At 45.4% G+C, this 26,599-nt stretch overlaps 2 protein-coding genes across 2 annotated transcripts in view; one reads left to right on the forward strand and one right to left on the reverse strand.

Annotated features, from left to right (window-relative positions):
• Positions 1-12,274, forward strand: part of Jak1 (Janus kinase 1) — a 120,095-nt gene extending 107,821 nt beyond the window's left edge. Inside the window, exons 13-25 of the mRNA XM_038332442.1 lie at positions 361-504; positions 1,219-1,306; positions 2,151-2,278; positions 3,228-3,363; positions 4,891-5,042; positions 6,047-6,197; positions 6,305-6,399; positions 7,118-7,310; positions 8,004-8,128; positions 8,485-8,657; positions 9,968-10,085; positions 10,449-10,559; positions 11,166-12,274. Of these exons, the coding sequence (XP_038188370.1) occupies positions 361-504; positions 1,219-1,306; positions 2,151-2,278; positions 3,228-3,363; positions 4,891-5,042; positions 6,047-6,197; positions 6,305-6,399; positions 7,118-7,310; positions 8,004-8,128; positions 8,485-8,657; positions 9,968-10,085; positions 10,449-10,559; positions 11,166-11,261 (1,710 nt within the window). The 3' untranslated portion in view covers positions 11,262-12,274. The remainder of the gene's footprint in view (positions 1-360; positions 505-1,218; positions 1,307-2,150; positions 2,279-3,227; positions 3,364-4,890; positions 5,043-6,046; positions 6,198-6,304; positions 6,400-7,117; positions 7,311-8,003; positions 8,129-8,484; positions 8,658-9,967; positions 10,086-10,448; positions 10,560-11,165) is intronic.
• Positions 12,275-12,640: 366 nt separating this feature from the next.
• Positions 12,641-26,599, reverse strand: part of Raver2 (ribonucleoprotein, PTB binding 2) — a 76,087-nt gene continuing 62,128 nt past the window's right edge. Inside the window, exons 10-12 of the mRNA XM_038332446.1 lie at positions 25,363-25,471; positions 23,496-23,632; positions 12,641-14,282 (exon numbers count right to left, since the gene is read on the reverse strand). Of these exons, the coding sequence (XP_038188374.1) occupies positions 14,136-14,282; positions 23,496-23,632; positions 25,363-25,471 (393 nt within the window). The 3' untranslated portion in view covers positions 12,641-14,135. The remainder of the gene's footprint in view (positions 14,283-23,495; positions 23,633-25,362; positions 25,472-26,599) is intronic.

Raw genomic sequence — 26,599 nt, forward strand, 5'->3', positions numbered from 1 at the left:
TCTCCTAGACTAAGAATAGAGAAGCCACCTGACAGAGCCCTCTTTGAGTCTGCCCTGGAGCCCTAGGTGACATTGATATACCTGGCTGTTGGACATTGTTCACAGGTTTGTCATAGACTGCAACTGGGATACAGGCTAACCCTTGAGGTGGAAAAGAAGCTGCTTTTTAGGAATGGGGCTATCGCTGGGGTCCAGGAAGTCACTGCTGTGCATGCTTAGGAGTTCTGTGTGTTTCTGGAGACCTGGTGAGGACAAGGCCATTTGCCACTGTGTTCAGTGTCGCATTGAGGAGTCAGCCCTGACTTGAGCCATCATGAAGCTGCAGAGAGAGCCCAGCCATCTTTCTGCTTCCTCCTTCAGGGTGAGCACCTCGGCAGAGGAACAAGAACACACATCTACTCTGGGACCCTGCTAGACTACAAGGATGATGAAGGAATTGCTGAAGAGAAGAAGATAAAAGTGATCCTCAAAGTCCTAGACCCCAGCCACAGGGACATTTCTCTGGTAAGTGTGCCCCCATTTCTAGAGCTGGTAGAGTGAGCTGGTTGGGGAAACCTTTGTGCTCTGGCCATGTGGTTCCCAGCCTTGTCTTTCAGTCAGAATTCCTCCCTTCAGTGCTTTTCTCGGCACTGGCTGTGTGAAAGCAGTGAGGAAAGACTGATGTGAGGGAGGTGAGAGGAGGGCAGGAGTCCTGTCCGGTCCACAAGGGCCCTTGTGTGAGGCTGTGGATCTCTGCAGTAAGCAGAGCCGTCTCAAAGCTCTGAAGGGATTTCCCAGGCTCCCACACATTTGGGAACATGAAAGCCCAAAGGAGTCAAATGACTTGACCAGGAGGACCTTGCAGTCTGTTAGAGAGGAACTAAGCTAAGTGTAGAACAGGAACTGTGGCTTCCTGCTTATTCTAACAGTAATAAACCTTGAATTTCATGGCATTTAGAGGATAATAATAAGGTGGGCATGAGGGATTGATGGGGGGAATATTGGTAGGTAGTTTATTACACCAGTATTACTCTGCATTGTTGGATTTTCTAAATAAATCCTATACCTTAGCTAGAGTTGCTCAGAGGTCCAGACATAGTTCATGCTACTGGACAACCAGGAGGGCAGTTTTCGGGGCTGGGCATGACAGTGGTGAGTTTTCTGGGATCTGTTGATGGTCTCTTGGCTAGTTCTTTTTCAGGCTGAGCCTAGTCATCCTTTTGTTCTTTTTGTCCACAGGCCTTCTTTGAGGCAGCAAGCATGATGAGACAGGTTTCCCACAAACACATTGTGTACCTCTATGGCGTCTGTGTCCGAGATGTGGAAAGTAAGTTTGTTCTCTCTAGCAGAGGACAGCTGCCCGCTGGTGTGGCTCTTGGGTTTCTTGACTTTTGTTTACAATGAAAAAAATCAAGGTATTTTTCAGGTCATTTGCAGAAGTCAATTGTGGCCATGGTTTGTTTTTTAGTTATTTCTTTAAAATTTCCTTCTTGTTACTCAGGACCCAGGTGATTAGAATTGAGGCAATCCAGTGAGGAACCTCAGGGCTCAAGGAAGTGATATGTGTGAATCCTGAGCTAGGGCTGACCTGCTGAAGAGACCTGCCAGTAAACTGGAGCTGACAGGTTGGGCCTTTAGCTGCTCAGAGAGGTGGCTTTTACTCTGAATTTGTGATATGAATATCTAGAAAGAAGAGGTTTTTGTTTGTTTTTGGCTTTTTGATTTTTTTTTAAACCCAAGCTGTTTGATTTATGAACTTTGTAGTGCTGACTACTCTTTGTGTTCACATGGGAGACTTGCTGAAAGGAAGTTTTGTCCTATGGGTGGCCGTAACTCTGAGCTGCAGTGTATGGTGCTAAAAAGTAGCAGTGGTGATGGCCACTGTTCTGCATCCTTGTTGTGTTAGACACTCTGCCAAGGCCTCTTGTTTAGGAAATCCCCCTCCTCCCACGGCCCCCAGGAGAGGTGAGCATTGCTATTTGTATATATACAGATGAAGGCTGAGGCTCAGCAGAGGCCAGCCCTTGCTTAGGGTCATCTAGATTAGAAGTGGAAGAACATGGGGTTAAGCCAACTCGACCACTGAGCAGTGTCTATAAGAGTGCTCTTGTAAGAGAGAGAATTTCTCTCTAGACTGAAGGTTCTAGATATGGCTGTTTCTGTATCTGCAGATATCATGGTTGAAGAGTTTGTGGAGGGGGGACCATTGGATCTCTTCATGCACCGGAAAAGTGATGAACTTACCACCCCCTGGAAGTTCAAAGTTGCCAAACAGCTGGCCAGTGCCTTGAGTTACTTGGTAAGAATATTTTCACGTTAGTGATGAGCCCCATTAGGACCTAGGGTATTCTCTTGGGCTTGGGGTGAGTGAGTATGATGGAAGTGAGGGTGAGAGGTGCTGGTAAGCAGGTCTAAGGGGCTTCTACCAGCTTCCAGGTGCAGAAGGAAGAGTTCCGTGTTGTTGCATGAGTGTGGTGTAAATAGTAACTGGGCACTGTTCTGTAGGCTTACCTAGGACTACTGTCTAGAGGAAAATGGTATCATGTTGGAGGACCAACTGAACTGCATAGCAAGAGGGGAACAAGACCAGTTTAGTTTGTTTTTCTGTTGCTGTTATAAAACACAAAAACTACCTTGAGGAAGGGAAGGGTTTATTTCTTACAGGTACATCATTGAGGGAAACCAAGACAGGAACTGAAGCAGAGACTACAGAGGAAAGCTGCTTACTTGCTTGCTTTCCCTGGGTTGCTCAACTACCTTTATAATACCTGGATAGAGATGGTACAGCCCACAATGGTGCCATCAATTAGCAAATAAGGAAATGCCCCACCAACTTGACCACAGCCAGGATAATGGAGGCAATCTTCAGTTGAAGTTCCCTCTTCTCTGCTGTGACAATCAAGATCAGCTGTCATTCAGCACACTGAATTGAATAAAAGAAAATCCTTGTGTCCATCAGGGCTAACATTGTGGGGCACATTACTAGAGGCCAACTGTTGCAGAAGCTTTGCAGAGTCCAGTGTGTACAAAGTGTGTGAGGCTGCTCTGCTGTTAACCTATTTCACTGATCAAGAACCTGGAGCTAAGAGACATAGGATATATACACAGCAAACAGTAAATATCATGTGTGGGCCAGTCAGTTGGGGTCTGCTGTGGCTGAACTGGAGAGAGCTGGTCTGTGGGGCCAGGGTTGGAAACAGAGGGTGTGGGCAGAGGACAAGAACACATGGACCTCTTTTATTCTGCAGGAAGATAAAGACCTAGTCCATGGAAACGTGTGCACTAAAAACCTCCTTCTAGCCCGTGAGGGCATTGACAGTGAGATTGGCCCATTCATCAAGCTTAGTGATCCTGGCATCCCAGTCTCTGTGCTGTCCAGGCAAGGTGAGTGTACTATCCCCTCTCCATCCTCAACCATCTCCATTGTCTCTGCACCAGACACTCACCACCAGCAGCAAGAACGTGCTGTGCTGTGCTGTGCCTTCCTTTAGAAAGGTATACACAGTGCTGCTGCTGTGGCTTGGTGGGCTGTAGTACAGAGGGAGGGTAGTCCCCTGACAGCCCAGTCGATGCTTTCTAGTCCTTATGACAAAGGTGCTGTGTTCACTGGTGCTGGGATAGCAGGGTCCATGAGCTCTGGGAAATGGTCAGATAGATGCTGGGAAGAAGTTAGATATCCCGGATCCTCCACTGTCATGTTCTGGAAGCCTGCTGTAGCCATTGGGCAGTTCGGAAGTATATTACCTTTAACAAGGAGATTGCTGAGATCTCCACCCTTGCAGTGGATTAGTTTATGTAGAGTTCTTGGCTCCAAAAGAAGCAGCAGCTAAGACTATGCTCAGTACCCACATAGCCACACAGGAGGACCAGCATGCCTCAGGACCTGGTGCTAGTGATCTGTTAAAGCCTGTACTATCTTCAGCACTGAGTTTTAGTCAGCTCAGCGCAGTGAATTTAACTAAATAATGTTAGTAAGAGAATAGAAACTATGAAGAAAAATAAATCCTGAAATGGCCCTATATATCCAATTCTTGAAGGAGGAGGAGTAGAAATTGTTCTTTGGAGCCTGATTTATGGCCATCATGTGGCAATCATTCAGTAGTCCTTGGACAGACACCCCTGTCAAGGATCTTGTCCATGGTGAGTCACTGATAACTACAGTATAAGCAGAGAAACGTGGAATCCAGTGATGTCCATAATACACAGTGAGGGTGAGATGGGTAGCAGGGCACCAATGCATATACCATGCAGAAGGATAGATTGAGGGGGCTAGGGAGGTTAGGTGAGCTTGAGTCCAGTGCTAGACTTGGGGCCACACTGCTGCTCCACTTTCTTTGACAGCTAGGAGGCTGCTCTGTGGAGGCCAGTGCTTTAGTCAAGGGCATTTCCAGGGGACATGGCAGAAGTATCTTTGAGATTGCTGGCTTTGGCCTTGGTTAGAAGCCAGAAAAAGAAGCCTGAGAGGTCACCAGGAGAAAGAGATATGTGGCTTTTGTTTAACCTTTTCTTTCCTTCTGTCCTGTTGAAAAGAAGAAAACCCACACAAAATACTAGCTGCATGGAACCAGAGTAGATATGTGTTTGGGCAGCTGACTGTCTCTGCATATGTGGAACTTCCTCCCGACTCCTCCCCTTCCACGGTGGCTCTGTCCTGTGGTGCCCTCCTGCTTTTGACACCAGGTTCTAGAAGGTGGCTCTTCTGGGGACTTTATGGAATAGGGCCTCTGTGCTAAGCAGGCCCTGATCAGAAGCACCCTCAGGAACTGGAAAATTGCTAATGGGCTAACCACAGGACTTATGTGGCCAGGAAATCTGCAGGCTGCTGGCCCAGTTCTGGCTGCAGCGGCAGTGCTTGGCATACTCAATAGTCCCAGGAGCCAGTCTATAGGCAGGTCTGTTTCCTTTCTCCAGAATGCATAGAGCGAATCCCCTGGATCGCTCCCGAGTGCGTTGAAGACTCCAAGAACCTTAGTGTGGCTGCCGATAAGTGGAGCTTTGGAACCACACTCTGGGAAATCTGCTACAATGGCGAGATCCCCCTCAAAGACAAGACCCTGGTTGAGGTGAGCAGTTTTTTTCCAGGCGGATGAGAAATCAGATGCTCATGGGCCTTGCACAATGGGAAGAAATGGGCATGGGCTTAGATATGAATCTCCCCACTAGTCTGCGAGCTTTGCCATCCTACAAATGGAACTAACCTCCTTGAGTCTCAGCTCCATTGTCTATAAAATGGGAATAATGACTCCTTAGTGGGGTTCTTAGGCATCTAACTGTGGCGGTGTTATCCTGAGGTTTTCAAGGACTGTTGCGGGTGGCCTGGAGATAAACCTAGTGAGGCAATAATGATCATGCTTCTGTGCCTTTGCAGTCCAGCTCCAGCTGGACACTGGAAGGCAGGGATTTCACTTAGTTTGAAAACGTGATATTTGTTATGTCTGATCTTAAAATAATCAAGAAAAATTAGGGAAAGAAATTTTTTTAAGGTCATCACTATGTCATCCCTGACTGCTACTAATACTCCAGCATGGTGTGCAAGTAGTTGTTAAATTTAATGTGTGGGCACTTCCCCATGCCCATGAGACTCTTAAACCTTAAACTTTGTATAAACTTACTGTGTTCATCTCTGACTTACTTAACTAACTTACTTACATTTGGTATTACTGTTTGCACTGTCTGATTCTGCAGAGAATACATTTGCATGTTAAGCCTAGGCTCGTTGGATTTATTTCTGAGTCATGCAGTTATTGAATTAATGAGTCAGAATTTGTAAAATCAGAAAGCTGTTGCTCAAGTAGCCACACTTCCAGAAAAGCTGCCGGGCTTCCCTAGAACACAGCATCTTAGAAGTGAGATGTGCTACCTGTTCCTCTTGATTTGGGTTGTTTCACTATGGGGACTGAGATCTCCTCATGCTGGAATAAGGCCATAGCAACCCCATGCTGATGAAATCTACCTTTTGGCAGAGATATTGGGGAGTAAAGCAGGGATTGGCAATTGATTCTGATGGTGGGGAGTGGAAGGTCTGAAGGTGAGTACTTGGTCTCTCAAGTGCCATTCGTCTTTACAGAAGGAGAGATTTTATGAAAGCCGCTGCAGGCCAGTGACTCCATCATGCAAGGAGCTAGCTGACCTTATGACTCGCTGCATGAACTATGATCCCAACCAGAGACCTTTCTTCCGAGCCATAATGAGAGACATTAACAAGCTGGAAGAGCAGAGTACGTCTGAGCCAGGATGAGTCCCAGCCTCAGAGTGGTGGGGCAGGGAGAGTGGCCTTCCTGATTACTGCTTGCTGGCTAATCTGTTTTCTTATCTCTTTGGTTAGATCCAGACATTGTTTCAGAAAAGAAGCCAACAACAGAGGTGGATCCCACTCATTTTGAAAAGCGTTTCCTAAAGCGGATCCGTGACTTGGGAGAGGCAAGTTATACTCGGGCTCTTGCCTTCTGTTTGCACATCACCTGTCTGCACGGCAGGTCATACTCCCCTCATCCTGCATCAGAGTGGATAAAAGCACCTTCATGTGTGGGGGACATTTACCCTGTTCTACCTGACACTATGCCAGGTTACGTGGACTTGCACATGACACGATATGTACCCAGGACCTATGACAGCTCATTCAGAAGCCTTGACCTCTCTATGGTAGAGAAGGTCAAGTACAGATGTGGTCAAAGTAGGAAAATATCTGACTCTTCCATAGATGAGAGTGCCAAAATAAGTCACAGCTTTTCCTGTGGATAACAGCTAACGCGATCACGGCAGTGCCCAGGGTTAGTGTTTCCATACGGATCACCCCTCATAGTTCACTTAACACTGGGGCTGTCAGCTGGTCAGCAACATCTGCACTGGGCGTTTGTAAGCACAGCCAGTATGTAGTCCTCATACTGTTTAAATCAGGCTTATCTGGGATTTGAACTGGAAGAATGCCTCAGTTGTCCTCCAGACCCAGAGATAGACTCATTGCTTCTGAAGTATGCTGTTTTGGAAACCATGATAGATACGTGGTCTTAGTCACCTACTGCTTCCTGAGTCTTGGCAGCAGTTAGTAAGGTCAAGTGAGGATGAGCTGAGGTGAGTAGGAAGTCAGTGAAACTAGCTTGTCTGGGCCTCTCTGATAGCAGGGACACCTTCCTTCCAGGGCCACTTTGGGAAGGTCGAGCTCTGCAGATATGATCCCGAGGGAGACAACACAGGGGAACAGGTGGCTGTCAAGTCCCTGAAGCCTGAGAGTGGAGGTAACCACATAGCTGATTTGAAGAAGGAGATAGAGATCTTACGGAACCTCTACCATGAGAACATCGTCAAGTACAAAGGGATCTGCATGGAAGACGGTATGTGGTGTTCACCGAGCCTTGTTGGTTTTCTCAGTCCTTCCTAAGGGCACTGGTGGCAGACAGTCCTCAGCCTCATCTCTACCAGCTCCCGTGGGCTGTCAGGCTTCCAGGTCTCACACTGATGTGGCCCTCAACAGCTGCAGGCCTCCCTGAGGCTGCCTAGATTCTCTCTCAGCCACAGGTTGGTTCAGCTGTCTTTCCAGGGATCGACACATAATGCTGAGGATAGGACTTTACCAATCCAGACAGTCGTTCTGATGCTAAAAGGAAGTGACAGCTAACTACCCCCTCACTTTCTCTGTTCTGATCCATTACTACCTAGGGCATTTTGTTTTGTCTTTACCTAAGCCAAGGCAGCAAGTAATATTTAATAGGAGTATTCACTAATACTTGTGCCTTGTTTGCAAGGCAGTGCATTATTCACGTGTGTGCTTTAAGCTGGTAGTGAAAGGGTATGGACTCTTAATTTTAAACCGATCATTTGCCTCGTGGTGCACAGAGCACTAGGGCCGCATTATCCTGCTAAGGTTTGTGCTTGAGGCGGGACCTGGTGGAAGTGTCTATGTACCAGTGGGTAGACTCTTCCCCATGCTTCAGAGGCTAGGCTGAAACCCTTCCAGGCCCTCTCCGCAGAGCTCCCTGCTCCCTCCTGTTTTCAGCCTCATCCTGATGCCAGTTTCTCCTGAACAGGGGGGAATGGTATCAAGCTCATCATGGAGTTTCTGCCTTCGGGAAGCCTAAAGGAATATCTGCCAAAGAATAAGAACAAAATTAACCTCAAACAGCAGCTAAACTATGCCATCCAGATCTGTAAGGTAAAAACACACAAACAGAAAAGCGGCATGTTTACAAAAACAAAACAGGTATATACAGAATATACTGTGTAGTTGGTTAGTAATTATACCTCAGTGGGAGACTGTAATAATTAGACTAAGTTTTTTTTTATTCTATACCATTCACATGAAATATGAGCCTCCACTGCACAAGCAAATGGGTTTGTTTGGTCCAACAGCTTCAGTTTGGACTTTTTATTTTTGGATCGTTCAATCTTAGAAAAACAAAAACTGTTAGTGATGTGGGAACAAAATGACTTTCTCATTGTGAAGTAGAATATAGGAAACACAACCTGAAGTGACTTTTGCAATGGGCCTGACCCACGCTTCTCTCTTAGGGGATGGACTATCTGGGTTCTCGACAGTATGTTCACCGGGATTTAGCAGCAAGAAATGTCCTTGTAGAGAGTGAACACCAAGTGAAGATTGGAGACTTTGGTTTAACTAAAGCAATTGAAACCGATAAGGAGTACTACACAGTCAAGGATGACCGCGACAGCCCAGTGTTTTGGTATGTCAATCATCTTAGCTGTGCCTCATAGGTTATAACCACTGTTGAAGGCCTCTGTCTAGCCATGCTTGGGTATCCACCAGCTGCTCTGCTGAAAGCTGAAGTTTGATAGCACCGGCTTTGCCAAGAGTGGGAGAGTCTTGGCCATCACCAGCTTCTCTCTCTGTAGCTTCACGTGTGCAACAGCACCCACCACAGTGCTCATAATTGTGAGCAGGTGGAGGCTGGCTCTTTGATACTGCATCCATGTAGAAGGCCTGGTGGGGTCACAGGGCCACAAGGTACACAGGCCAGAGTCAAGGAGATCCTAGAGAAGGGAGACTTGGCTAGATTTTAGGTACCGCACATCCACGCTCTCTCAGTCCGGAACACTAGCTGCCCATGTTCTAAGACTCTTTCTGGTGTTTCTATGCAGACACATAGCCCTCTCAACCTGCAAGGCCTATCCATATACTTCTTTTCTCGTTTGAAAACCAAGTGTTTTAAGGCCCGTTTGCACCAAATGCTGGAGATATGGTGACCCAGTCAGTGACGTCTGAGTTATGGGTGTGGTGGCCAACTTTGTGGAGCAATGGCACAGCCTTCAGGCACGGTTTTTGAAAAACCATGCATATTTAGGGAAAAGTTGGAAGATTCACACAGGTTGGGTGGAAGGAGGCCTGTGCTGTGTGGCTGGTAGGAATCAGAACTGAAAGATAGGGTCATTAGAAAGGTTTGTAGTGGGTGGCTACAAGTCAGAGTTGAACCTGTGTTTGGAAGCCAGGAATTCATCTCAGTAGAAGCCACCAGAGACTTGAAGAGTTTGTGCGGAAGGTCGCCATGAAAGGGGAAAAAAAGGAACAAGGGAACCTGGGTTAGCTACTTCACCAGCCCATGTAGGAGCCACAAGCCTGGGGCGTAGTGGTTGGGACAGTGGCAGGTGAATTTGGACTATTCAGGAAACTAGTCCTGGGATGCCTGGACACCTGTACGGGCACCTGGGCATCATTCACCAGCAGTGACACTGGGAGGATGCGGGCTCTGAGCTTGCAGGGCTCTGACCTGGGGCTAGGCGCTAAGGGCCTGTTTCCTCCCCAGAAGATGGTCTCCTGGGACAAGAGGAGCCCAAATCTTTCATCTGAGGACAGCTAAGATGCTGTGAGCCGCTTCCTATGTCAGATGTGCACTGTGGCAGCAGGAGGGACTGGTACTCCATTCACTCAGATGCATGTGTAGTCTGAATTTGGCAAATCAGAGAAATGGCTTTCCTGAGGTATTCTGTCATTTTTTTGGAGGAAATAAAGGTTTATTCCCTGCTTCCCTTTCTTCAGGTACGCTCCGGAATGTTTAATCCAGTGTAAATTTTACATTGCCTCTGACGTCTGGTCCTTTGGAGTGACACTGCACGAGCTGCTGACTTACTGCGACTCGGACTTCAGTCCCATGGCCGTAAGTGCCAACTTCCACCTTCAGCTGAGTTTTGCTCTTAAATGGAGATCATCAGTGTGCCACACAAAGAGGGTTATTATGGTCAGGCAGAGTTTGCCTTTGCAAGTCCAGAATCTCTAAGATGATCCAGATCTTTAGAGTGAGGGCCATCTTGAGAGAATGAATGCTTTGAGCATTGGGTAGGGCTTTGTTTTCACTTAACTGTAGCTGTGCTTGCTCCTCACAGATGTCAATCATAGACTGATCCTCAAGAGCAATTGAGGATTTCATTTGAAGTTATTGAGAAGCTTTGTTAGCTTTAATTTCTAGTTAGGCTGGGATCTTCACCTTATTTTGTTTGGTTTGGTTTTATTTTTTACATAGTTGTTCCTGAAAATGATAGGCCCAACTCACGGTCAGATGACGGTAACACGGCTTGTGAATACTCTGAAAGAAGGGAAGCGCCTGCCATGTCCACCCAACTGTCCCGATGAGGTACCTGTGTCCCCTTCATGGGAAAGAAACTTGCTCTGTAATGTTTTACAGCTTGACTTAGCCAGCAGGAATGGGGGAGGGGAGAGGACCGGGAGAGAAGACCTGTAAGCTGCGCTGGGGAATTGGCTCTTGGTTATGAGTACTTGCTGCTCTTTCAGAGGACTGTTTCCATCATCCACATAAGATATTAGAGAACTCTCTCTTGGGGTAGGCGATAGTGATGCTCAAGCAAGGCTCCCCTCAGGGAGCTGTCCCCTCCATGCCCTGCGTGCCAGTCCACCTTCCTTACTTGTGTACACACATCTCACTCACTAGCATTTAAGTTTTCTATATTTAGAGCCCTCAGCTCTCTAAATCGTCAGAGTGAGGTGCCATGGTGGTGAAAGAAGCTTATTTTCTGTATTTTAAATTATCCAAATACGACTACAGAATGTGGAGTAAGTCTGAAACCGCCTTTCCTTATTTTCAATAATTCTGAGGGGGGTCTTTGTGTGGTATGCACACAAGTATACATGTTTTCAAATATATGGGTGCATATAGATGCTAGAGACTGTTGTGTCTTGATTGCTGAGCCATCTGTACTGTTCTTGCTTTTATTTTTCATAGGTTTATCAGCTTATGAGAAAATGCTGGGAATTCCAGCCATCTAATCGGACAACCTTTCAGAGCCTGATCGAAGGATTTGAAGCACTTTTAAAATAAGAAGCATGAGTAACATTTAAATTCCCATTTATCAAGTTCTTCTCTCCCAAGCCATTAAAAAACTTTTTAAATAAAAGTTTATATTCTGCCGAGAAAGCCACTCAACAAATATCTGTCACAGCTTAAATTTAGTGAAAAGTAATGACAACCAAACTAGAATGTGCCTAAGCACTCCTTCGGAAAGATTAGATGATCAGTTGCATAGCAAAGGACTTTTGGCGCTGTTTTGCTGGCATATTGATCTTAGATAAAAACTGGTGGACTTGGCTGAAACTTTCCCTTGCCCTGAAATCTCAGTATCTACACAGTGATAGTCCAATTGAGTAAGTACCACTTAATGAGTCTATTCCTGCTCTCCAGTAGGACTGCAATTTCAAGATGTTTGTGCAGTGGCCCAGCTGCTGTTCTCTTGGCTAAGCACTGGTACCCATTGTGGGGAGAACCTGGCATAGACACTCTGCATGTTATTCTTGAACTAGGCTTGTGCTCTCCTGCACAGTCTGCTTTCCTGATCCAGATGCTATGACACCTGCCTTTAAGAAATGTCAGTGCAAACCTCTCCATAACTACCCCTGCCGGCAAGCTTTCACAGTACCACAAACAGAAGACATTACCATCTTCAAAGGCTAATCACTGTTCAGACCATCACCCCGTACTGCAAAACTACCAAGAGAAGACTCAGCCCAGGGAACAACAGACTGGAGTTCAGAATTCACTAGGCAGTTCTCGGTTTGCTTGGAGATAGCTAGGTAATCAATATGTTCAGTTTCTGATTCAATGTGAACCATGAAGTTCTTCATGACCAAGAGTCTGGCAAACTCATTAATGCTGTTTAATACTTGTTTGATATTTTTTCACCTTTTGAGCCCCCCTCAAAAGAATTCAAGATCTCTTTAGAAGCAACAGTACAGTTGCCATTTAAATTTGTTTAGTTGCTGTACATGTCAAACCTGTGGCCCGCTCTATATGCACTTTGTTTACTCTTTATACAAATAAACATACTAAAGACTTCACATGCATATGCCTTTTAATTTTAAGTCTGAATTTTGAAAGCATTTCAAACCATTAGCTTAACATAGAAAAATAACAGCATAGACTTTGGGGGTTGCTTGTAATGACCTTGTACTAACATGATTTGGGCTGCACATCTCCACTGTCCAGGGAAGACCCACATGTGCTATGATGCAGAGCACCAGCTCTCTCAGCTGTTTCCTCACTGTGCAGCTCCACTGTAGCAGCTGCTATCCTTCCTGTACTGTTTGCACGAAGTAAACCTGTAAGTGCTCAAGAGACTAAATGCGGCAGCAAAAGGAAGGGGCTGTGCAGGCTGGGAGACACCGTTAGTCTGCTGTGTGCCTCTTCCTGAGCAGCCATAGGACTGTCTTAACTTCTTAGCTGTCATTTTTCAATGAAAGCTGGTATATGCAATAAATTAGACCAAGTAAAATTTTTATAAAGTATATAACATGTACCAGTTTTAGACTTAATAATTAATGCTGGAGATCTATATCATAGTCAAAAATGATAAATCCCAAGTAAAATATTTTAATGATCTGATCCTATGTAGTAGGATCATTGAGATCCCAAACTCCATCAGCTGTAGTCTCTTAACGAACAAACTTCTAGATGGAAAGAGGTTTCTAATTTATACCAAGATCTTCAGAAAATGGTAAGATCCAAAGTCACATTATCACATTAATAAAGACAAACACTCGCTCTGAAGTAACCTGGATTAAATAGATGTATCTTTCAGCTTCACTACTAGAGAATGAATAATAAACCAGTGAGGTAGAGCTTTATCAGCTCAGAATTGTTCCACACACTGTCCCACAGAGCCCCTTAGAAATGTCAGTGGGAGCTGTGTTGCCGAGTCTCTGCCTTGTCTAGCAGTTATGTCTTCACTCCTGTATGCTATGAAATGGCACACAAACCTTGGCTCCTTGCCATGTGACCATAAGATAAAAGCAATAGGGAGACGAGTTGCAGACCTATGTATGAAGGATGGAGAGTAATGTTGCAGGCTTCGCAGGCTCTGGTTCTCTGTCGAGGCTACTCAGTTCCCGCTGTGATACACTGTGATGTACACAGTGTGTAAATGAGCTTCACGGTGTTCCAAATAAAATCTTGGGGACATTCAAATTGCAGTTGCTTGTTGTAAGTTCTCCTCTACCCCAGGCATTTTGAAATGCAATCACTGATTCATGGGCAGCATGGGCTACACGTGGCCCTGGTGTGTACTTCGCTAACCCTTGTATTATGAAACCAAAGAAGTTACTTTTACTTAAGTACTTTGTTTTCAACAAAAGGTGTAAGTGGTAAATGACACCTTGGAAGTCAAACATCTGAAGTGACGTCACTCTGCCACTGGGTTGGTATTTTGTGACTGGTGTCGAGCTAATGGGGTTTGCATGACAAGCATCTGTCTGGCCGTACCAGCACCCTTGCAGAAAGGTCCTTCAAGACTATGGATGAGATTGTTCTTAGGGAGAGTAAGGTAAATGCACATTGGCTTTTAAGAAATTCATTCTAAGGCTAAGGAAACAAAATACTGTTTCCCATTTATTGCTTCAGACTTTATGATGTCAAAATTGTTCCCACGCCCAAAACAAGGACTATTGGAATGCTGATTCTCCAGTGAGCTGAGCTTTTGTCACATGGATTAAGACACATCTAATGCTAGTGGGAAATGCTCTCCAACCAGTGACGTTTCTTATTGCTAGTTGCGTATTTGGCTGATCTGCCTGCTGCATGACAGTTCATTCTGGGAAGTCAGAAACCCGTATCGAAAGGATATGGCTAGTGTGAATGAAGTTAAGGCAGCAATGAGCAGCAGACACTGCAGAGGACCGCAGCAGTGGGCAGGAGACACGGAGCTCAGTACACACGCTTCTTTTTCAAGTAGGTTTCTGTGTAGCTCACTCCTGTGTCCTGAGGGTGCTGGCCAGTGAGTTCTACTGGACCCCCTTCTGGGACAGAGATGAGATAGGAGGAGCCTCGCTTCTCATTTCTCAAAGAAGATACCTGTGAGAAAGTAAGAAATGTCTGTAAGGAAAGCATTCTGAGTTGGCGTCACTATATTATACAGAATACCAAAACTCATGAAATACACAAACACCTTTGATACAGGAAATCAGACTTTCAAATCTTTATAGAAATCAACTGCAGAGAGCTGGGGGTATGGTTCAGCTGAAGAGCAGCCTCCTAGCATGCAAGAGACCGTGTTCCATCCTGGCACCACAATCAGCCACATCTAGGGCCTTTTCAAACTACAAGCAGACCTCTGAGTCCTCACCTTGGTCAGGGGACGTGGGAGAAGGAAACTGGCCCTGCTCACACCTGAGTCTGAAGAGCAACATCAAGTGTCAGGGTTCCTGGTGGACGTCAAAAATGGACCTGTGTGAGGAATCCGCAAGTCTGCCTAGCAACTGAGAAGGAGAACTGGCTGAGTGATGTCAGGGAAAACGATAGCAATGAGAGTAACAAGATCTCAAAACTTTGGTGCCCCAAGTAATCAGATTTCCAAGATCCCTTTTCAGAGACTCTGGTCCAGAAAGGGCCTAATATTTCCCATCATAGGCATTGTAATCAGTACAGTGAGATTGTATAGCATAGCCCGTGACCTTTCCCTACACATAAAGTGTGAGATGCTTGTCGCAGCAGGTACACAGTGTGAGAACAGCCGATGAGGAAGTGGACAGCTCTCTAACTCTGGAGACTTCTCACATGCTGTGTCTTGGAATCAGCTGCCATTCTTAAAACTTTAGAAGAAAGACTGCTTCACAGGGACAGGCTCTATTCCTCTATCATTCTGTCAAGAAAAAGCAGAGCTCACGAGCCGCTCTGTGGCACAGCAATTGCCTTGGGTTTGATCCTGAATGACAGAATACTGAAAACCCGAGTTCCCTCCTTTGGTACTTACTCTTACAACCTTGGTCTAAGGGAGTATTCACAGAGTCAAACGCTGATTTTCATTTGCTTGGAAATTATGGGGTGTGTGGGGCAGGGAGGAACACAGGTGAAACCAGACTGGTCTATGCATGTTGACAGCTGGCAATGCATGCAGCTCTTCCCTGGATGTCTCCCATTGAGCCTCAGCATCTTCCAGTACCTTTGTCCAAAGATGCTTGCTGGACCTTAGCCACTAACACAGTTAACCCTTCAGGTAGAATCAACTTCTCTTTTTTTCCTCCTCCAAACCATCAACCCATTCTATAAGATTTCCCCAAAGATACGGGGCAAGACACTCAACAGTGGGCAGAACTCTGCTGCTCCTCCCTCCCTCCACGCTGCATGGCGTCCCATGTGTCATCCTTTCCAGAAAGCAAGGGCTTCAGGTATCCCCGTCTAGATCATCTTACTCTCCCAAACCAGCTAGACACTGGGTGTTCTTATTCAGATAGTTCTGTATCATCCGGGGAATCAACAGAGATCAAAGAGATGAGCATGAATGTCAGAGCTGCACAGAAAAAGACTGGTAAGAATGGGAAGTGACTTTTATAGCAGTGTGAGAAGGATCATTCTGATACCGTACATCAAAGATGGCTAGCTTTTAAGGATTGCTGAAATGGGGACTAACAGCTGAGGTTTTTGAAGCAAAGCTCAGCATTCTGGGGGAAAAGCTCATAACTAAAAATGAGTAAGAAAAATAAAAAATAGCCACAAAGAGGCAAAGTGTTTGAAGCAACTTTCTGTTGTCTGCCCCAACATTCACGTCTCCATTTGTTCACCACACCCTTCACTCTGAGGACCTGGGCCCTGGGCTTTACCTACACTGCACTCTCCCCACGCAGACTCTGGAGAGGGCCAATGGGGTGGCCCAATGGGAAAAGACACTTGCCATCAAGACTCACGACATCTTAAAAAAATGTCAAATGCACTTGAGACAGCTCAGTCTGGTCCATTGATGCTGCACTAGCTGCAACTTGGGGAGCCAGTAGCTCACCCTGAAGATGCAGCACACCCAGGCACTTTCCATTCATTAGCTCAATAGGGTTAGAACAACATCCCAGGGCAGCTATGATGTAACCTGCTACCGACTGGTGTGGTGTAGATACCTTCAATCCCAGCACTCAGGAGGCAGAGGCAGGAGGACGTCTGAATTCATGGCTAGCCAGGGCTACATGGTAAGATCTGTGTCAATAAACCAAACCATTGTGGGCTGGAAAGATGGTTCCATGGGAAGGGCATTGACCGCTGTTGCTCCCAGAACCACACTATTGAGCACACAAACCATCTGAGACCAGTTCCAAGGGATCTGACACCCTCTTCTGGCCTCCAAAGGCTCCTGCATCCATGTGGTATATATAAAGACAAGTAGCCTCCCCCTTCTCTCTCTCTCTCTCTCTCTCTCTCTCTCTCTCTCTCTCTCTCTCTCTCTCTCTCTCTCTCTCTCTCTCACACACACACACACACACACACACGTACAACCTGCTGCTTTGGTGAAATTACACTAGGATGTATACATTCCCTATGAAGATGTCACGCATCACTTTAAGCACTCAGTCTCACCTCCAAAAAAATCATTGCCCATCAGTGTGGATACTTCCACGAAGATATTCACCTTCAGCACGGCCCTCCCCAGAGCGAGGTAAAACTGCCTCTTGTTCTCTCATGTTGCTTCCCAGGACTCTGATCTTTGGAATTACAGAGCTGAGACTTTCAGAGTACTGTGGTTATGACTTCATGGAGGTCCCCTAGGAATTACTCGCCACCCCCACCCCGGACCTCCCACAGGGAACTCGGCATCTTCACTCTTAGATGGTTCATCTATTTCACCAAGACAATGAGCGGTCCAGAGTGGTGACAGCTGGGCTCTTCCTTTCCCCTCACTCCTTGTTGATCTCAACCAACCGCACATCTGTAACGACACCAATCTGGCACTTCCCCCAGTGTCCTCCCACCACGACCAACCAGTAGCAATATTATCCCGGACCATTCATGCAAACCAGCCCTCCTCCCAGCCCTTTGGAGCCATTCCACCCACAGTCCTACCCATCTCAGCCAGTGACACTTCTAGTTTTCCAGGTCGCAAAGCTTGGGCCATCCAGACTACCCTCAGCATCCCGTTTCCTCAACCTCCCCAAACTGCTTTGCTCCCAGTCAGCCCCTGTACTCCGAGAGCCATCCAGCACCATTTCTATTTGCACTGCACTGCCCTGCCCTGCCTCCTTGCTGACCTTGCTTTGTTCTGCAGTCGCAGCTTAGAATACAGCCCTAAGTAAATACATGGGTCTAGTAAGGTCCTAACCTGTCTGTCCTGTCCCCAACCCACTGTGACTTCATTTTCCATGTTGTTCAGGCCTCTCCTGCCTGGGCACTCTCCCTCTCTCTCTCCTTGTTCCTTTAACATGGCAAGCATGTTTGCCTCGCACATCTCTGCATTTGCTAGTCCTACTCTGGGGACTTTGTATGACACGCAGGCATCCGTGTGACACATTGTCTATAAACTTCTCATCTTTGCCCCAAAGTTCACCTGCCAAAAGTCATTGTGCCACATTTTTAAAATCACTCAACAAGTCTCAGTGGCCACAAGCTATAAGTTATGCACCTTAAGTTCATTTAATTGTACAAATGAATGAGTTGTCTCTGAAAGGTCTGCAGATGGTGGTGGTGTCGTGGACTATACAGTGTGCTGTGCCTTTGCACGATTTCGCCACTAGGTGGCAGCATTAGCTCTCTAAGGAGAGACCCAGCCTCTTCCAAGCCTTTGTTTATTCTTGGGTTTGTGCCACCCCAACTCATACATTCTGTGGCTGATTCCCTAGGCTGGGCAGCCAGCTTCGCGGCAGCAAAGATCCCTGTAGCTAGGGAAACCCAAGACTACAGCTCGCAGTGCAGAGGACTCTTGCCAGCAAGCCAAGTGTGGAAAGAAAAACCCACATCACTGAAAACAGTGAAGGAATTCCTAAATTATCCTTCGTATTACTGAAACTAGTGACTATGTCATGCTGAAAAGTCTCAGATAAGTGTTGGCCCATTCTTTCTACTTGAGTACAGGGGAGCAGGAAGGAATATTCTATTTGTTGTTTGTCGGATTAGAATTAGAGGTTACACTAAAGTATTAAATAAATATTTAATAAGCTAGCTCAGTCTCCTGTAACAGGGGCTCTTAACAGCCATCTGATGCAGACAGACCTGTTCATCTTTACCTCAGAATCTGAAATTTCAAACTGTATATACCTAAACTAAGAAGATACTGCAGATGATAATGCCATTAGATTCTAAATTAACATTTATTTTTCATGGTCTGCTTCAAAAACCTCCAAAATACTAAGTAAAAATGCATCCTCTATTTAGTATAGTAAATATGCATCCTCTATTTAGTACAGTTAAGCTTTGTTTCTAAAACACCAGAGTCCACGGGCTGGCAGGACAGCTCAACAGTCAGGAGTGCATATTGCTCCAGAGCACCTAAGTTCAGTTCCCAGCACCCACTCTGGACAGCTCCCCCTGCCCAGAACTCCAGCTCCGGGAGATCCGACACACCCTTTCGGCCTCTGCAGGCACCCGCTCCCATGCATATAACTTAAAATAGACATCTAAACGTATGTCCAGAGTGCAGTATTCTCTATGCACGGAGCTGGACGACTGGGTCTGACTCTAGAGCGCCCTCTCACGGTGCCAGCCACAGCCCCACTCTTTCTTCCTTCCTCTGCACTCCCCAAAACATTAATCTACTGACTTTTTGTACAGATTTCCTTATTCTGGACATTTCACACAAACTGCCACAAACAAGGCCTCCATACCTAACTTCTCTCTGCACGCTTTCAAGGTCCGTCCATTGAACACTATTCTGCTGTTCGTCTGCTGGCTAAGTGGTGGACAACTGGGCTTTGCCCTTTTGGCTGTTAGCAGATGATCTGCCATGCACACCAGTGCATACACTGGTGAGCACACATTCTAGAGTGAAACTCCCGGTCAGACTCGGGATTTCGGAGCCATGCTAGTTCTTCCTGAAGCTTCTGCATGCCCTTGCCCACACAGCTATGGCTCTGTTTCCTTCCCGTCTGGTGGCTGGGATCATCTCAAGTGACCTGCATGCCATCCCTGTCACTCCCTGCTGACATCGGCTGCTGTCCCCTAACGAAGTTTTTACTTTGCTTTATTTTAATTTTCAAACTCAAAATTTCCATCTGACTGTTTTATACTCTTCCTCTGTGGATACCATGTTTGGAGGAACATGGCTCCCACGCTGCCTAAGGTCTTTCTTTACGTGTGATTCGCTTTAGCTCTTCAGGATTGTTTTATGCCATTGCCTCCTAAGTCCAACATCAAAGATACCTAATGAGCATTCTTCTGTATTACCTGCTTTTCCCGTACAGGTGGTTTAGTCACTGTTCCATTGCTGTGAAGAGACACCATGACCACAGCAACTCTTATAAAGGAAAACATTTATCTGGGGCTAGCTTACAGTTTTCGTGGCTTAGTCCATTACTGTCATGGTGGGAAGCAGGGCAACACGCAGGCGGATATGGTGCTGGAAAAGGAGCTGAGAGTTCTACATCTGGATCAGCAGACAGCGGAAGAGTGAGACACGGGGCCTGGTTTGAGCTTAGGAAACCCTAAAGCTCAGGCTCAGTGGCACACTTCCTCCAACAAGGCCACACCTCCTAATCCCCATCAAGTAGTGCGCTTCCTAAAGACGAAGCATTTAAATTTATGAGCCTATGGGGACCATTTCTATTCAAACCACCCTAATGGGCCAGACTTCCTGATTTCTTTACATTTCTATTGGATTGTTGTTGTTGTTGAAATGAAGATCATTTGAAATAAAACAATACGACCGCAATGAGTCTATAAGCCCCTCATTTGTTTTTGTTTATTAGCTTGAACTTGTGAAAAGTCCACTCGTTAGGCCTGGCTGTTATAAACTGTACTGTTAGTTCACATGGTCAGTTAATGTCTAAACAGAGTTCCTTCAACAGCCAGATCTTATTTTCAGTTCCTTCTACACCTAGATCTTCTTTCTAAAGTTTAATTAAAAATTTTTCATACAATATACTTGAACCAAATGCTTTTAGAATTTAACAGATTAAACTACTGACATGTTTCCAGTTCTTTGAGCAGTCTGCTGACGCTACCCGATGGATGGCAATGCACATTCACGTAAAACATAATGCCATTGTCATCATCACATTTCAGGGACCAGCCAAGTGCATTTGGACCCCCTTTCCATGATGACTTCGGGCGGCGCTCATGGGTGCCCCTACCCATGCGCTTACCCAACAGTTAACTCCACAGGCCAGCAAGACTGCAGAGTTTGCACAGAAAAAGAAGTCAAGCAAAGAGTCACAGAAACATGGCTGTCATCGAGGGGAATTCCCCCCTCTCAGGACCCGGCTCCCTTCAGTTTCTACCGGTTATTCTCCAATACTTCCAACAGAGGCTACTTTATTCAAATCTACTTCAGACTTTTGGTTTGGTTTTTTTTGAGAAGGGCTTCTCTGTGTAACAGCCCTACCTGTCCCAGAACTTGCTTTGTAGACCAGGCTGGCACTGAACTCACCTGCCCGGATCTCCCCAGTGTCTACCCCAGATTTTATCAGGGGTTTACGACAACAACTTCACGATCATTAGAAACACCAAATATTAAATTCTTAAAACGCCAAAACTTTACTTAAAGAAGAAATTATTTTATCTAGTATCTGACACAACCATCTCTCCCCAATCCTTATGTTTAAAAACTTAAACAGTTTCTGGGAGCTACTAGAGCAACACGGACTCTGCAGTCTGAGAAATCCTTCGCAAACTGCAGAAATGCCGAGCGTTAATTACGCCTCTGTGCTCTTCCACGTGAACCAGGCCGGGTCGTTCAGAACTCACGGGCACGGGAGAAAGATGAAATGTTTACACAGTCTAACATATTTAAGTGCAATCCCACCACTATTTTTAAAAGATGTTTAAAAACTGAGTTGGGATATAGCTCAAGAGTAGTGTGCTTGCCTAATGTGCACAGAACCTGTGGCTCAATCCCTCGTCGATGCTGGTGGTGATGATAAATGCTTACACTGTATCCTGGCTACCTTTGGGCCGGGGGGCGGGGGCGGTTGTGGTGGCTGGTTTGCCTGGTTTTCGAGACAGAGGTTCTCTGTGTCTTGGCAGTCCTGGAACTAGATCTGGCTGGCCCAGAACACGTAGAGATCCGCCTGCCTCTGCCTCCCAAGTACTAGGATTAAAGGTGTGCGCCACCAACTGCCCAGCCTAGTTAGTTTTTACTGTCAATTTGACAAAAACCTAGAGTCACTTGGGAAGAAGGAACCTCAACTGAAGAACTGCTTAGGTCAGATTAGCCGGTGGCCAAATTTGAGAGACTAATAATTAATTTGGGAGGGTCCAGCACACTGTGGACAGCACTATCCCTAAGCAGGTGGGTCTGAGCTATATAAAAAACCTAGCTGAGCTAGCTCAAGAGTGAACAGCATTCCTCGGCGCTTCCTGCTCCCGGGTCCCTCAGTCCTGACTTCCCTCTACGATTCCTGATCCCAGGTCCCTCCGCCCCGACTTCCCTTCAAAGCTTCCTGCTCCCGGGTCCCTCTGCCCCGACTTCCGTCAATGATGGATTCTGATCTGGAAGTACAAGCCAAGTAGACCCTTTCTTCCCCAAGTCACTTTTGGTCTTGGTGATTATCACAGTGACAGGGAAGCAGACGAAGACACGTTGCAAAGGAAGTGACAAGTGTTCAAAGCATGGAGATGCAAGGCTCCACCTCAGAGCCTCTCCACAGGAGAGTAACCGGCTCCGTACAGGCCCCATACGGCACATATCGGCTTCACCCCCGCCATCTAAGAACCGAGTTAGCAGAGTTGAAGACGAATTTCAAATGTCACACTCAAATGGAAAAAGCTCAGTGCAGAACAGTGGGAACTTCCTTGGATGCTTAAAATGCACACCTTTGCTAAATTCTTAAAATGTATTGTTTCTTCTGCTTTGAAAAGTACACCTTGTTCTCCTATACAAACCACATTTTGTGACTATTATTTTAATGACAATTTTAGGATATGTTTACACATTATTTTACATCATTTTAAATTTCCGAATAATATTTTTGGTAAAAACAACATAATAATAATTTGGTAAAAAAAGACATAAGCTTACTCAGTCTTAGCTGAATATTTTGGTTGTTTCTAATCTTCACAACTGTATATTCATAACTATCTCCAATAATTTAACTTTTGCCCCTTACGTATAATCAATCTCCAGTGTGCTTATCTGCATCATTACTGTATCCATGAACAAAGATGGAACCTTAGGAAGCGAGAATGTCTTCCTCATGACATCAGCTCTGACCCCCGTTTTTTTAAGTTAAGCAGGCCACTACATCATCATATTAATTTATCTTTAGGACATAATTTAGAATCATACTCCACGTTCATAGGTTCTGTAACCATTCATTTAACCAACTGTATGTTGGAAATATTTGAAAAACTGCACCCGCACCAAAACCATGCTGCTTTTTCTGTTATTATTCCCTAAGCAACACAGTGTATTTGCATCGCATTTCCAACACATGAACTATTATATGTAATCTGCAGAGCTCCAATGCATGAAGGAGATTTGCCCAGAAAGACTGCATATGTGACACCGTACAGATATGATCTGAGCACCCACAGGTGGGATATCCACAGGAGCCCTGGAACAAACCTAAAGATCCTGGGGGTTGGCTCTTTTGGTATACAGCTGGGTGCAGCAGTGTACACACAAAAGCCCAGAACTCCAGAGGCTGAGGCACTGTGAGTCTGAGGTCAGCCCGGGCTAGCAAACAGCCTGTAAATGAAACATTTCCTCCACCTCTAAGCAATGATGAAGGGTGCTTTCTCCCCTTTGGGTTCTTAAGGTTTATACTCTCGTAAAACAGAGGTCAGCAGAATTTTCAGGAGAGAGTCAGGTAGCATAAATATTTAACCTTGTAAGCCGTGTGCAAGTCTGTTCCATTGGGTACGGCAGCACCATGGGAAATATGTAAATGAACGGATGTGGCTACGTCCAACCGAAAAACAGGTGACAGGCTGGGTGTGGTAAAGGGCCGTAGTTTGAAGACTAAAACCCGAAGAGGTAAATACGTGGTTTAAAATAGTAATAGTTTCTTGAACCTATTCCCAAATTTTAAATGATGAGCAAGAGATAACTACCCCGTGTTCTCATAGTGCTAAAGTACTCCTATTTCCACACTCAGTGGCGTCAGGTAGAGCTGGGCCACTTTCTCTCCCTACCTTCATGGCCTGGGCATCACTTACCTGGGCATAAGCCTCGAAAGGTGGCGAGTAAGTGATGCATTTCTCCAGGACATGCTGGGACTCGCTGCCCTGAGAGATTGCATCCAGAATGTTGCTTGCGATTCCAGTCTTGTGTGGCGTGCTTTTACTTGCAGTGGCTAAAGACAAAAGCAAGACCAAACAGCGCAAAACACATTACAAACAGCATAAAACAAATTAACACAGCCTGTTTCAGATAGGTTACTAATGTATATTTATACTTATTTTCTCTAGGAGGCTTCATCTACTTCACTAACTGAAAATGGAAGCTTGCCATATAGGCAAAATAATATTTTTTTTCTATTCTTTTTCTGTACAGGGAATTGAAGCCACGGCTTCAGGATGCTAGGCAAGTACTCTACCACTGAACTATGCACCCAAACCACAGACAGATATTCTACATCAGTGGCTCTCAACCTTCCGAATGCTATGACCTTTCAACACATTTCTTCACATTGTGGTGACCCCAAACTATAAAATTAATTCATTGCTACTTCATAACTGTAATTTTGCTGCTGTTATGAATCATAATGTAAACATCTGATATTCAGGATATCTGATATGTAACTACAAAGGTATTGTGACCCACAAGTTAAAAACTGCTGTTCTGGGCTGGAGAGATGGCTCGGAGGTTAAGAGCATTGCCTGCTCTTCCAAAGGTCCTGAGTTCAATTCCCAGCAACCACATGGTGGCTCACAACCATCTGTAATGGGGTCTGCCCTCTTCTGGACTGCAGGCATACAGACAGAATATTGTGTACATAATAAATAAATATTAAAAAAAACCCACTGTTCTACACCAATGCATATAAAATGCAAATTAAGCACCCTTATTAAGGCAAAAGTTGTCTGTGTTGATTTTACGTGAGATCAGTGTGCTGCAGAGAGATACATTAGAAGAATACTTTTTCCTAGATTCAGAAAAATGATAATGCTCAAGAGGATACTTTGTAAACTGTCAAAAATATGTATTAAAAATTACACTAATCTTCAATCCTTTCTTTGCAGTTTACATTTTCCTCAGCTACGTTCTGCATTTGCACAAGCGCGCGCCTGTCAGAGCACAGTTTACACTTTCCTAGCTACGTTCTGCATTTGCACAAGCGCGTGCCTGTCAGAGCACAGTTTACACTTTCCTAGCTACGTTCTGCATTTGCACAAGCGTGTGCCTGTCAGAGCACAGGTCTAGCAGCAATCAGGCAGGGCTCACTCTCACTTTTTCCGCGTAAAGTCATCTTTAGAGACGACTCCCTACATGAGCGATGTCGGCGACTTTCTGATCAGTGCTATTACTGATTTTTAAAAGTCACAGTGGTCCACTCTGCACCCAGCCTCTTCCCTGCGGGCAACACGCATGTGCTCTTCGGTGGCCCATGACTGACTTTTTTGTAGCCCTGTGTTTGAGGATGGGTTGATCCACGCTAACGAAGGCCTGGCCGACTCGGTTTCTGCTGAGTGCAGTCATCTATCTAGGGCGCACGGATGCACTGCTAGGCCATTTAGAGGCTGCAAGCTCTGGTTCAGACCCGTGATTCTACCCATTCTACCCGCACGGCAAATGACTGCCCGGCTTCAAACAACCCACGGCCTTCATTATTTTCAATGACGACGCAATAAGAACTGAATAGGATTATTTTGCCTAAATAAAAAAATACTGTTTTGAAGATATTTTTAAAAGTTTTTAAATTTTCTTTTTTATCCAAATAATGGGATTATTGTGAAAGAATAAGTTCGGAACGTAGAGCTCAGTTTTGTCAATAAAGCATCGTGAGTGTCAACGAAGTCGAAAGTCAAAGTCATCACAGATGTCTCCTGGACACCGTAGAGCTGACACAGAGGCCTGGCTTACCTAGGCACACACTGGGTAACACACTCGCCAGATTCAAATACGGATTTTTACTGAGCCGAATTTCTTTGGGTGGTTCTCCCAAGAGTGAAGTCTGATTCTTAGAGGCAGCCTGTTCACCAAAACAGAGGATGGGATGGTGAAGGAGCAGTGTAAGAAGAATGAGGACCGTCACAGTAGATCACACACGCACACGAAAAGTCACAGACGTCAACAGGATCTTACATGCCACACAACTAATACATGCTTATCTAAACATTTACTAAAAATAAAAGTACAAAAAGATTTGTTTTTAAATATATCTTGTACAGTGTGATCATTTGTGGGCTCTAGTTGCCTTTAATCCTAGCACTCGGGAGGCAGAGGCTGAGGCACGTAGATCTCTGTGAGTTCGAGGCCAGCCTGGCCTACATAGCAATCTCCAGGACAGCCAGGACTACACAGAGAGACCCTGTCTCATCAACCCCAATAAAAAATAAATAAATAAACAATTCTACAAGTGGAGTACAACCTGAGGCATCTTTTATCTTCTCACTTGATCTTAGGGAATTCATCTTTGCAAGAAACAAAATAAAACAACCAATTCTATATCTGATATATAGAAATGTAGGTATTCACATTAATTCTAAGATTTAAATTTTTATTATGTGGCTAAAATCAAATGATCCAAGTGAAGCTTGCTCATCTCTAGTCCTGAAAGTAATGTCAAGCTAGAGAGAATGAGAAAGCGAAGCTCAAGAGCCAACTCTCAGATGACAATGTTAGACAGGGCCACTACTTCCATATACCGCCGAGAAGCAAGGACCTCATCCATTTAACAGAAAAGGAAGGGATGGGGGCTGAGCCTTCACTATGCTCCATATTCTCCCGAGAGATGGCTCTACTCTTCACCCTCTGGTCAAGACATTTAAAACCACAGTTCTGGTTAGATATGTAAGATAAAGCTAGTAGCTTAGTTTTCTTTGCATACTGATCTTCTTATTTTATTTGATTTTTTTATAAGCACAATGAAGGAAGTGCAATCCTGAGCGTTCATTTCTGTCTGGGAGAGCCACAGACCCTTTAATGTTCCTGACGCTTTCCTGGCCAATGCTGCTGTGACTGGACAGCAAAACCTGTCTTGGACACCTTTGTAAGCCTCAAAGAAATCCAGGTTTGCGTGTGGCATGCCTATTACATGGCCGTATGTTTGCTCATTCAGTGCATGGCTGCTGAATGCTTGCTATGCTCCAGGGATCAG

Source organism: Arvicola amphibius, chromosome 6 (assembly GCF_903992535.2).
Source record: "Arvicola amphibius chromosome 6, mArvAmp1.2, whole genome shotgun sequence".
Lineage (NCBI taxonomy): Eukaryota > Metazoa > Chordata > Mammalia > Rodentia > Cricetidae > Arvicola > Arvicola amphibius.